Raw genomic sequence first — 12,530 nt, 5'->3', positions numbered from 1 at the left:
ACCTACTTCTGTCCTTTTTTACTGAAATGCATTTGTCTCGTCAATGAAAACGTACGTGGCAAATCTTTAATAGAAGTAAAATGAAACCCGTAAGATAAAAGCAGAACTACAGTCAGGTCCCGCCGGATTCTTTGCCCTCTCTGGGCTTTTCTTTGGTTTGCAAGCATCAGAAAGGTGTTCGAGACTCGCCAACCCCAAACAGAGCTTTTCTTCTGGACCCAGCTGGGGGGATGGGAGGAGAACCGAAAGGGAAATAGTGTTCTCACCCCGGGCACGGTGCTGGGCAATGCCAGGCCCAGGAAACACCTGAAATCTTCCTGCAGTTTGGGGATGGGCTAGGGCTTGAGGCTAATGCCTGGGAGGGCGGATCCCCAAGATGTCCCTGGGCAGGATCCTGGGTCCCCCAGACTCCCAGGACAAGGACCCATTCATCCCTTCCACTGGTGACTGGTCTGCACGGTGTGAGAGCACAAGGGTCCCCTGTGTCCCCAGGGTCCCCTGCCCTTACCCAGCAGTGTCCCCTTATCCTGCAGCCCAGAGCAAGCAGGTGCCCCCTGTGGCCTGCCCCTCACTACCTCCAACTCAGGTGTTCGGAGCTGCCAATCGTGGCGATCTCTAGTCACCATCTAGAGCCTTCTTTCCTCGCCTCTCCCAAAGGTATTTCTGGTCCCAAGAGGGAAAGAAAGCCCTGAAACCTGAGCAGAAGTTATCCTTAGTGACACGCCTGAGCAGTGCATTAATAGAAGCCTCCCTCAGGCCCCTGACACGTCTGGGCAGCTGCTCAGTCCCGTCTGGTGTCCCTCAGCCCCAAGGCCAGCCCCCTCTGGCTCAGCCGGACACACTAAACTTAGCTTCCACCCCCAGCTCATAACCGCTGCCACCTCCCAGCCTGGCTGCCACCTGCCCGGGAGCCACCGCCACCAGACCGCGCCGAAGGCGCCCGCTCCTCCGCCACCAACATGTCCCAGACCAAAGCGCCCAAGGTCCGCGCGACCCTCTTCTGCATCCTGGCGGGCATCGTGCTGGCCATGGTGGCCGTGGTGACCGACCACTGGGCGGTGCTGAGCCCCGAGGTGGAGCACCACAACGCCACCTGCGAGGCGGCCCACTTCGGCCTCTGGCGGATTTGCATCAAGCGTATTGTCACGAGTGACGGCAAGGACAAGACCTGCGGACCCATCTCCCTGCCTGGGGGTAACGTACCCACTCTCTGATCCCGTGCCCGCCTCCTGCCCTCCCTCATCCCCCTGGAAAAGGTGCCTGTGGGAAAGACCAGGAATAGCGCCCAGCCCCCTGTGCCCAGGGAGGAGGATCTGGATTGCATGTGTCATCCCGGAGGCCGGAGCTGCCGGCTTGTAAAATGAGGGCGTCTGTCTCTAGCTATTTCTGTCTTGCTGGGGCCTCGGGCCGTGCGCCCAGAGCAGAGGGCTGCGCAGGTGGGACCAGAGGCTCACGAAAGAATCCGTGGATCCATCAGACTAGAGGCTCCCAGCCCAGCAGCGGCCACTCTTCTGGGTGTGCCCGGCCCCACTCTCCCCCCCGCACAGACAGGCTAAGCGGCCCTACATCCTCGGGCCGAAGGGACACGTGCGGCCGGCACGGTCGCTCCCCAGCCTCCAGGTTGGGTGTGCGACGGGATCGGCCGCGACACGTAAGGGGCGTAGCGCAGAAGGAAAACGCGGGGCTCCTTGCCATTGTCTTTAAGAATTTCACGACGGGGACAGCGAGGCCTGGAGCCAAGCGGGGGTCCCTTCTGTGTGCAGGGCCTTGGCCGACCGCGTCGGTCACACGTCCGTAAAGCGGGACCCGGGTGTAGGTGAACCACCCACTTGGTACATCCCCTCTGAGCTCAGACCCCTTCAGAGCCGGGAAGCGGCTCCTCCTGCTGCGACTTAAGCGCACTCCTCAATCTCCCACCATGTGACTGAGCCGCACGTCAAAGGCGAGCTCCTTGTGAGGATACCTGGTAGCAGGGTGACCGGTCCATTCTGCAAACGTGGAGCCTTCCACGCCCGTGGCAAACAGCACACGCCGAGGAAAGAGCCCTGTGTGCAGAATCGAAGGTCTGGGCTCCAGTCACGCGTTGCCCACGACGCCCCGGTGACCCTGGGGGCGACAAAGGATATTGTGACTTCTGCTTGGCGCTCGGGTTCAGCAACGTGAGTCCCTCCCGGGGCTCACGAACAGCACTCTGAGGTGGCAGTGGACCGGGCCGAGGGCGGTCTCCCACCTGGTTTTCTGAGGCTTTCCCTCTGCTATCAGACTGGGGGTTCCCTGCACCCTGCCCTTCAGAGAAGTCAGTGCTAAGTCCCTGGAGACCTCGCAGTCTGTGTGTGGGACAGAGGAGCCCAAAGCCCATTGCCCCCACTTCTCTTTTTCCTCCTCCTTCCCCTCCCGCTGGCTCTAGGAAGCCCCTGCCTTGCTCACACCCCCCTTGAAATGCGGAAGACTTGTCGATACCCAGCTGTCCTGGAAACACCGAGTCCTGGGGCTTTAACAGACGTGGACATGTGCTTGAAGGGTATCACATGCCCACGTTCCTCAGCCACGGCCGAGCACACCCGTAAACAGATGCCTCATGCAGCCAATTCCCCCCGGCAGGGCAGGGCAGGGCAGGGCAGGGCGAGGCCGATTCTCTACGGACCGTGCATGGGAATGCACGTTACGGTCCCGTCCATCTGTCCTCAGAGGCCCTACCTTTTAAAGTCTGGGGAGTTTACAGAGCAGATGAGCGGGGAGGCGAGGCAAGTCCATACAAGGAAGAGACAAACTAGCAGAGGACCAGCAGGCATGGATTGGCCTCGAGCCCGACAAGACAGTCCATGTGTATGTCTCCTTGCTCTGGCCCGGAGGGACTCCTGCCTCCCACCCTTGCGAGCCGGGCCCTACCCCAACAAGCTTCTAAAGTATGTTCCTGCCTCCTCCTCTCTCCTTTCTCCGCAGATGCACGCACCTTTTGCCTTCCCCAGCCACCTTTCCTGTGCTCTGTGGGATTACTCTTTTCTAGAGGGAGGAACAGAGCTCATCTATGTTCTCTCATTTATTATGAATGGCAATAATAACCACCACAAACACAAACGTAGTACCATCCGCCAAGTATTGTTTCAAGTCCCTTCCCTATTTTAACTTTGTAAAAAAAAAAAAATGTTATGTTGATATTTGAGAGAGAGAGAGAGAGAGAGAGAGGCAAATGCGAGCGGGGGAGGGGCAGAGAGCGAGAGGGAGACACAGAATCTGAAACAGGCTCCAGGCTCTGAGCTGTGAGCACAGAGCCTGACGTGGGGCTCGAACCCACAAGATGTGAGACCATGACCTGAGCCGAAGTCGGACGCTTAACCGACTGAGCCACCCAGGCGCCCCCCCCCCACCGCCCATAGTTTAATTTTGAATGACATCAGAAGAAATTACAGACCAAGAATCTCCAAAAATCCTCTTCTCCTTAAATACAATGACAGCTCGAGGATGGTGAGCTTTGTGGCACTTTAACTTGCTCTACTCCTGTTCCCCACTCCCCAACTCTGTCATAGCCTTGAAACCCAACAGCCTGCAAATAGTGAAAATTTAGCAGCCTGGACAGGCTGGGCTGGGTCTCTTTCACAGCCTCATTCCCAGAGAACTGTCATTATTTGATCTGTCTGGTGGTTCCCTGGAAGCCCCCACTCGCAAGGCTGTCTTTATTTGACCCGACGCTGAGCTCATCCGGCGGACACGGTCTTTTTCCAAGGGGACACTTGCCAAAAACAATTAGAAACAATTGTTTAATAGCGGAACTTCCCGAGGCAGTGGACCACGGCGAGGCAGACGATAGGCAAACCAGAAAGCTGGAGTATGAGACATCCACAGGGGGCTTGGAAAAGCTCCATCATAATCCCGAGAATTTAGAAGGCCGCGTGCATGCGTAGTGCCGCAGAGTACAGAGGAAATCCCTGAAGAGGTCCTAAGCTCTCACCTCGGGCTGCTCTTGAGGCTGTGGGCAAGCAGAAAGTCAAGGCTAAGGCAGAAACGTAGGCTGCTTCGTGGAGCACTTAGCTCTCTCTGCTCAGCCCCTCAGTAAAGGCTGGGAGGCGTAGGAGTTCCCAGCATTTTGCCAAATGTGAGCTGACTGCCGAGCTACCTGAGCGGAGATTTCAGTGTCGACACGTGACAAAGAGTGCAGCCTTTCCACAATTAATTAAGAGAAGTCGCTAAGCAAACAACAACAAGCAGCGACAGGAGCAAACCCTGGGGAAACGGGAGGACTCTGATTTCCAGAGGCGTTCATTGTATGATGCACATTTTCCAGCTTTAAGTTTAAATTAAAAAAAAAAATTTTTTTTTAATGTTTATTTATTTCTGAGACAGAGAGGAACAGAGCATGAGTGGGGGAGGGGCAGAGAGACAGGGAGACACAGAATGGGAAGCAGGCTCCAGGCTCCGAGCCGTCAGCGCGGAGCCCGACGCGGGGCTCGAACTCCCGGACCGCGAGATCGTGACCTGAGCCGAAGTCGGACGCTCAACCGACTGAGCCACCCAGGCGCCCCTTATTTTATTTTTTTGATGCTTATTTATTTATTTTGGGAAAGAGAGAGAGAGGGAGAGGGAGAGCACAAGCAGGAACAGGGGAGGGACAGAGAGAGAGGGAGAGGGAGAGAGAGAGAGAGAGAGAGAGAGCATCCCAAGCAGACTCCTGCACTGTCAGCGCAGAGCCCAACGTGGGGCTGGAACTCACAAATCAAAGAGTTGTTGAGCTGGAATCAAGAGTTGGTCGCTTAACTGACTGAACCACCCCGGTGCCCCTAAATTTAAATTCTAAATTAAAAAAAAAAATCATAAGACATGTAAAGAAATAAAAAAGTATGGCCCATACATAAGGGAGATAAAACCAGTCAAGAGATCTTTAAGAAAGCCAGATATTGGACTTAAAGACTTTAAATTAGCTATTTTAGATACGAAGAACAACAAACAACAAAGCCTAAAGGGCTAAAGATGAAAACGATGTCTCATGAAATAGAGAATATCAATAATGAGATAGAAATTATTTTAAAAGGACCCAGTAGAAATTCTGGAGTTGAGAACTACGATAATTGAAATGGAAAACTCAATAGCAGATCTGAGAAGGGACAAAAAGGAGTAAGTGAACTTGAAGATAGACGAATTGAGATTAGCTAACGTGAGGAATAAACGGGGGGAAAAAAGAATGAAGAAAAATGAACAGAGCCTCAGAGACATGTGGGATAGTAGCAAATGAAGCAATATACACATAATGCTGGTGTATATTAAGAAGGAGAGGAGACAGAAAGAGAGAGGAAGGAGCAGAAAGGATGGGTGAAAAATAATAGCTGAAAAGTTTCCAAATTTGACGAAAAACAATTAATCTACAAATCCATGAAGCTTCAGGAATTCCAGTAGGATAAATCCACCCCGAGACGCATCATAATCAGAACGGCTAAAAGATAAAGACACAGAACCTTGGAAGCAGCAAGAAATGACTCATCACATACAAGAGATCCTTAATAAGATTGACAGCTGATATTTCTCCAGAAACCATGGAGGCCAGAAGGCAGTGGGACAACAAATATAAATATATATACAGTCATCTAATTCTCACAAAATCCTCTATAAGGTCCATACTATTGTCATCTTGGCTTACAGATAAAGAAAATGAGGCACAGAGAGGTTAAGTAACTTGACCAAGGTCACACAATTACCATGGGAGAGCAGTCAGAGGTCATACCCCTAAAAGTCACCTTCTTGGTCACTACATTATACTACTTTATACCTGTCATTCTTCAGGTGATTCGCATCCTACACGTGGGAAAACTGAGGCTCAGAGTGGCCTTCCCAACGCTAACCATCTCACAAGGAGAGCTTCAACACCCAAGCCTCAAATCCAGACCCCCCTTCCTCTCCAGTCCACTCCCATAGGATGCCCCCCACCGTGCGTACAAACACAGCCCCTAAAAGATGCTGATCCAGGCAAACACAGAAGAGGCCAACTTTTGACACGGCATGGTTTAGTAGAAGCTGGACCAGGAGCTGGTTCAAGAGAGACTTTTCAAGGTCCCACGCAGCCATATAGATTGCTGATGGCTCTAAAGATCGTAAATTGTCTAATTTGGTTTTTCTACTGACCCAAAGAGTTCTAGAAGGACTGTCATGCACAAGACTGACATCTGAGGTCAATTCCAATGCCTTTAGAATGAGAGTAAGGTCTTCTTCCTTTGTGAGGAGAGGCCGACTGCCTGAAATCCCAAGTGAGTCATCCCAGAGGGGTGATCCCCTGCCCCTGGGCTAGGGAGAATGTTATTTCTCTCGGGCTCTGTCTCTTTAGGCTAAGGTAACAGACTGCCCCAGGACCCCACTGCCCTTATGGCCCATCTTCTCTTCCAGTGCTCGGTGCAGGGACTGGAACCACATGAAAGAACATGATGGTACAGACCCCAAGAATTTCAGGGGCTTTCTTTCTCCTCCACATGAGCCCATGCTGGAGACCCAGGCTATAACTAGCCTTCCCCCACCCCCCACCATAGAACAGCAATGCTCTGACACTCTGGGGTTGGGTCTTGAGGATTTCTCCAACCCAACTGTCAAAAGTCTTCCATCAGAGGGGCGGGTACTCCATCAGAGCACAGAGAAACCACTGCCAGGAGCACCAAGAACTTCTTTTACAAAAAAGGGTCAAGACAACCCTGGCATTGATGCAAGTAACAAGTAAGTGAAATATTTTTTCCGACCCCTAAATCGCTAGTTCCCTTGGTTTTGTATCAATTAACAAGGTATTTTTTAAAATATATTAAAGTCTACATCAACCAGTAATGGGTACGCTGAGACATTCTGGGTGAGAACCCAGAAGCATCCCCTAATCGTGTAAGTTAGAGAATCAGAGAAATAAATACCTGCATTAACTCAAGTTCAGGTTGGAGTTAAATGTGACTTCTGTTCCAGTTCTTTGAAATCGGCACAATTAGATATGGTTCTGTGTAGTCACTCGTTTAACCAGAGTGCTTGGTGAGCCAGAATATTCCAACCCCGGTCAAGTTCAATAGCTGAGTTCACCATATTTTTTAAGGAACAGCCCACTCAACTTTTTAGACCCACTGAGTCTTATGACTGTTCATGACAAGACATTTCTGAAGGACAGAAAAACAGAAATACAGTATTTTTTCAGCTTATTTTTGAGAGAGAGAGAGAGAGAGACAGAGTAAGAGAGACCGTGCGCGGGAGAGGGGCAGAGAGACAGGGAGAGAGAGAATCCCAAGCAGTTTCCGTACTGTCAGCACAGAGCCCGATGTGGGGCTCGAACCCACGAACCGAGAGATCATGACCTGGCCGGAATCAAGAGTCACTCTCTTAACTGAGCCACCCAGGCACCCCCAGAAATACAAATACTAACATCACCACGAGCCATTTGCAGAGACAAAGGAGGCTGGAGGACCTCAGAGTTCTTAATGATCGGTTCCGGATCATCACCCTGACACTGGATCCAAAGCACTTGCTTCTTCTGCCCCGTGAAGGGCCGTAGTCCTTCAAGACGAAGCTATAAGCCCTGAGCTTTGTGTCGTTGGGATGGGAGCCGGGGAAAAGGCAGGCAGATGCCCGGCTTGGTTTTTCCTGAACGAGCGTCTTGTTGGTGCTGGACGTGTCCGGAGTGACGCTTGGGTCTCATGGTGCCCCCACCCCTGCTGGAGTCATCAGGGACCACAAGGGGGCTCGTTGTCCTCCATAGACAGCCAAGGGGTCCCAGAGCGGACGTTACTCCCGGGTTCAGGGCAGAAGACGTTGGCCTTCCTCGCGTGCTACGTTCAAGAGAGGGGACAAGGCCGGCCCATCCGTTCTCAAGCCCTCGGCTCCACGATATCAGAGAGAAGTTGACACTTCCAGACGCCCTGAGTGGGAACCCCACTCCCTGGGGAACCTCCATCCCCCGCACGTGACATCATTTAATGGAGGAGGAGAGGGAATAGGGCGGGGTACCTGGGCCACTGAACGGGAAAATCTCCCCCAGAAAATCCACAGGCTGGCTTCCCCAGACAGACAGCATCCCACTATGGGGCTGAGCTAAGACGGGTTTTACGCAGGCAGCGGTCTGTCCGGAACGGAGCCTGTTGTTGACCTGGCAGAGGCTGACACACAAACACTACCTGCGTGTAAGAGTGGCCTCAGCAGCCCAAAACGGCCAAAGAGCTACGCTTTGGCCGGGCTCTGATGGGCCTTCATCTCACGGCCCTCTACTCCGAAGGCTTTTAACTCACAGATTGCGAGCAGTCAGGGAAGCAGCTGAAATACACTTGAATTCAGTCGATTCTTTTCAGGGGGTTTTCAGTGACAACCGAAATTGGCCCTTAAGGAATGAAACAGAAATGTTCCTTTGTCCAGAGGGAGACACGCGGAGCCTTACGACATAGCCCGAGCCATTCTGAAGCGGTGATTCAAGAGAATCTATAGCTAATAATCTAAGAAATCGAAGAGGGTTGCACTGTGCTTTAAAATAGCACCGGAAGCCGTGAGAGAGAAGACAGCGGCATTACTTCTGACATCACCTCCAGCAGTCAGACACCCCAGGTAACTCCGCTCGAAAGGAAAGTGATTTAAATATAGAAGCTCAAAGAGGAGGCTGTTGACTGCTCAGAACATTTACTGCTGCTAAACCAGGCGCATCTCCAGGGGTCACTTCCTTTCTCAGCCAGGGAGCAGCCGTAACACTGACATCGGGGGAGGGGAAAAGAGTGCCAGGCCATGGGCTTAAGTGGCAATAAGATGATTTAGGTCAGACAGAAGAAAGCCTGAATCCCAATGAAAGCTATGACTTTGGAAACACCTCAGGTCCACTCCCACAAGAAACCAGACGCCAGTAATCATCTTCTCATAATTTACAGGTAGCCCGAAAGTGAAAAATTGAATGCACACCAGTAGATGCCATCTAAGCTAGGAGTGGAGGGGTCACGGACCCACAGGAAAAAGAAATCATTGAAGGGCACCCCACAAGTAAAAAGCAACCTAATTTGATTTTTTTTTAAGAAACAAACGATTTAAAAAAAAAAAAACCATTCACCTACTTCCTAAAGGAGTAAAGAATATTAAACTGTATTCAATAAGCAATAAGAACTCGTTTGATTTTAAAGAATGTCAAGTTACAAGAGAAACTGAAGGAGAAAAATGGAAGAGGAATTATGCCTGAAATTATATTTAAAACCAGCACGAATTTCTTTGTTCTGAGTCCTTCCACTGCCCCGCCATCAAATCCAGATTTTTGGTCCCGTTGTCCACAAATCTTCCGTGGCTTTTCTAATGCTTATGATGTAGAACACATAGCTCACCACGGAGGTTTTTCTGGGCTGCCTCTTTGGTCACAGGTGCCAAGGGTCCAATGAAATGACATGATAGTCACATTTGGCCCTTGAATGGAGGTGCTCTACCCTGCACCCAAGTCCTTCCAGATGACCTACTCAGAAGAGCTCTTTGTGGGGCATTTTAAGGGAGCAGGGCTTCCCAAAGTGGCTGAGCATCAGAGTGTTCTGGAAAGCTTTTGAAAAACATCCTTCCCCATCAGTCCCAGTGCATCAGGATGGACGTAGATATTGATAGAAAACACAGCCCTAGATTTTGGTGTGACCAGGCTTTCTCCACCTCAGCCCTACTGGTACATTGGGGCGGGTCAATCCTGTGTTGTGCATGGCTGTCCGTAGCCGTAGGATGTTTAGCGGTATTCCCGGCCTCTCTCTACCCACTAGATGCCAATAACACGCCTGCCAGTTGTAACACCAAAAATGTCTCCAGACTTTGCCCAACGTCTCCTGGGGGGGGGGGGGGCGCAGAATGAGCCCCAGTTGAGAACAACCATTTGGCCCTTTGTTGATGGTGTTCCCTGCACCCCCTGACAAACCGGGTGCTCAGCCTCAGTTATCCCATCTGCCTAATGGGCTCAGTACCCACAGTACTATGGTGCCTGCTTGACAAGATCAGCCTTTGCTTCCTGAAGAACTCTTGGCTTCTTAAAAAAAAAAAAAATGTAAGTTTATTTATTTATTTTAAGAGAGAGAGAGAGAGAGAGAGACCACACGAGCAGGGAAGGAGCAGAGAGAAAGGGAGAGAGAGAATCCCAAGCAGGCTCTGTGCTGTCCCAGGGGCTTGAATTCACCAACCGTGACATCATGACCTGAGCAGAAACCCAGAGTTGGACGCTTAACCAATTGTGCCACCCAGGGGCCCCAGATGGCTTCTTAACCCCCTTATCCTCACATTTTGGTCTAAGGGTCCGAGAAAGACGTTCGTTTCAGCCCCGATTCAGGGTTTAGGGAGATGAGGGCCGGCCAGACCAGCGGGGTCACACCCACCCTCTTTGCCTGGAGCCTCTGACCAGGCTGCAGGCCCCGTCTCTCAACTCACAGGCTGCCTCCCTCCTTTGCAGAGAAAAACTGTTCCTACTTCAGGCATTTTAACCCAGGCGAGACCTCCGAGATCTTCGAAGTCACTACTCAGAAAGGTGAGCCCCTGGTGGAAAGCAGGGAGGGTCGGGGAGAGCGACCACTGTCACAGGCTGCTGAGCCAGAAAACCATCTGGCACGAACGACGCCCCTGCTTGTGCTGGAAGGGAGCTCGTCCTGGTCCTGATGCGTCGGAGCCGCGGCCTCCTCACCCTCCGGGAGCGCAGCACCCGGGCGGCCACCCTGAGCTTCCATCATCAGGGCTGGGGAGCGCTTGCAAAGACGCGGTCCCCGGTAGGCGCCACACCTGCAGAAGGAATGCGTCTTCCCACGAGGCCGAGGGTGACCGAGGGCGGCCGCAGCGACGGGAAACAGAACAAGTCCTCGGAACCCCTGCGCTGGTTTTCAGGGCTGGTGGGTCAGCCGATACCCTCCGTGACCCCGCTGTCACCCCCAGGGAATCAGGAGAGCAGGGACGCGGTGCGGGGGAGAGGGGTGCAGGAGAAGGGGGCGCAGGAGCACGTGCGCCGGGTGGGGCCTTCCCGGAAGCACATAGGCACGTGTGCGAAGGACCCCCGTACGGGGTGTGAGCTCGCACGCTGGCTCTGAGAGATCCTCACGTGCCACACACGCACCCACACGCACACGATCACGCGCGCGGCCCTGCAACAAGCCACCCTTCCAGCGCCGCTTGGCGTCCCCGGACAGACCGCCCTCCGCCCTCTGGCCCGTGGCTCGCAGGAAGCTTTCCGTTTCAGAAAGTTCTCCGGCCACACGGCTCCGGCGGGCGTCGCAGGCCTCTGCCCCCCCCCCCCATCCCGGGGTTAGGGCCCCACGCGGGGCGTGGGAAGGGCAGGTCTGTTGCCATCCCGGCCCCACCCCTGACCCGCCACGTGACTCCGGGAGAGGGGCTTCAGCTCGGACCCTCAGTGTGCTCCGCAGTGAAATGGGTACAAGGACGCGCGGCCCTGCCCCCCCACCCCCGCTCTCCCTCGCCCCCGCCGCCGCTGAGCCGCTGCACCGCACCTGCCCTCCCGTCCCGCAGAGTACAGCATCTCGGCCGCCGCCATCGCCATCTTCAGCCTCGGCTTCATCATCATGGGGACCATCTGCGCGCTTCTGTCCTTCAGGAAGAAGCGGGATTACCTGCTGAGGCCGGCGTCCATGTTCTATGCGTTCGCAGGTAGCGGCTGGGGCTGGGGGCCCGGCCCGCGTATCTGGCACAGGGGTGGGGGCACCGGCGACCACGCCCTTTACTAAACACCGCGAGCGAGGGAAGAGGCGTGGCCGGCGGGGGGAGGGGGGGCGGGCCCGGGAAGGGGGCGGTCTGGGCAGAGGGCCCTGACGGCCCCCGCTCGGCCCGCAGGTCTGTGCATCTTCGTGTCGGTGGAGGTCACGCGGCAGTCGGTGAAGCGCATGATCGGCAGCGAGCACACCGTCTGGATCGAGTACTACTACTCCTGGTCCTTCGCCTGCGCCTGCGCCGCCTTCGTCCTCCTCTTCCTCGGCGGCCTCGCCCTCCTGCTCTTCTCCCTGCCTCGAATGCCCCAGAACCCCTGGGAGTCCTGCATGGACGCCGAGCCCGAGCACTAGCCCTCCGGGGGCCCCCGGCCACCCTCAGGAAGCCGAGCCTGGCCCAGAACGTTCTAGAGAGGAGGCGGGAGCTTTACCTCTCCCCGGTGCCACCTACCCCACGACAACCGCTGCTGCTTCCCTCTCTGAGCCCTTCTTTGGGCTGTGACAGGCTCCCCCTGGGAATCCAGCAAGTGGACCTGATCCAGACTTGCCCAGGTGGGAGGGAGGCAGGCAAGGCGAGCAGGTGCACAGGTGTTTGGTGAGGGAGACCTTCCCCTGGAGGTCAGAGTTGTCCCGACCGAGCCAGTTGTCTTTGATAAACTGGGTCCAGTTGTCCTCTGTTAGCCCCGTAGGGACGCCCTGTGCTCATATACCAATTCTGGGCATCTGCCAGAGCCAGTAGCCAACCACTCCCACCTTCTCCTGGACAAGATACACCCTTTCCAGTGAACTGAACGTTCCCTCCTTGGTTTCCAAGATGCCTGAGGAGCACTTTTTTTTAACTGGGTAGAACCTGACTGTGGTTTGAAATAAAAGCTCTTTGAAAACTTC

General features: G+C 53.9%; 1 protein-coding gene across 1 annotated transcript; it reads left to right on the top strand.

The window, feature by feature from the left end:
* Nucleotides 1-805: 805 nt before the first annotated feature.
* On the top strand, nt 806-12,530 carry CACNG1 (calcium voltage-gated channel auxiliary subunit gamma 1). Its single transcript, XM_003997076.6, has 4 exons — nt 806-1,194; nt 10,388-10,462; nt 11,449-11,586; nt 11,770-12,530. The coding sequence occupies exons 1-4, from the start codon at nt 960-962 to the stop codon at nt 11,994-11,996; spliced, it is 675 nt and encodes a 224-aa protein (XP_003997125.2). The 5' UTR covers nt 806-959; the 3' UTR covers nt 11,997-12,530.

Source organism: Felis catus, chromosome E1, assembly GCF_018350175.1.
Source record: "Felis catus isolate Fca126 chromosome E1, F.catus_Fca126_mat1.0, whole genome shotgun sequence".
In the NCBI taxonomy this organism is placed as follows: Eukaryota; Metazoa; Chordata; class Mammalia; order Carnivora; family Felidae; genus Felis; species Felis catus.
The sequence above is the reverse complement of the archived record's forward strand: the minus strand, read 5'-3'. Positions and strand labels throughout refer to the sequence as shown.

Coding starts and splice junctions, on each gene's coding strand:
- CACNG1 (XM_003997076.6), top strand. CDS start 960: ATGTCCCAGACCAAAGCGCCCAAGGTCCGCGCGACCCTCTTCTGCATC. Junction 10,463..11,448: donor CGAAGTCACTACTCAGAAAG/GTGAGCCCCTGG, acceptor CCCGTCCCGCAG/AGTACAGCATCTCGGCCGCC. Junction 11,587..11,769: donor CATGTTCTATGCGTTCGCAG/GTAGCGGCTGGG, acceptor CTCGGCCCGCAG/GTCTGTGCATCTTCGTGTCG.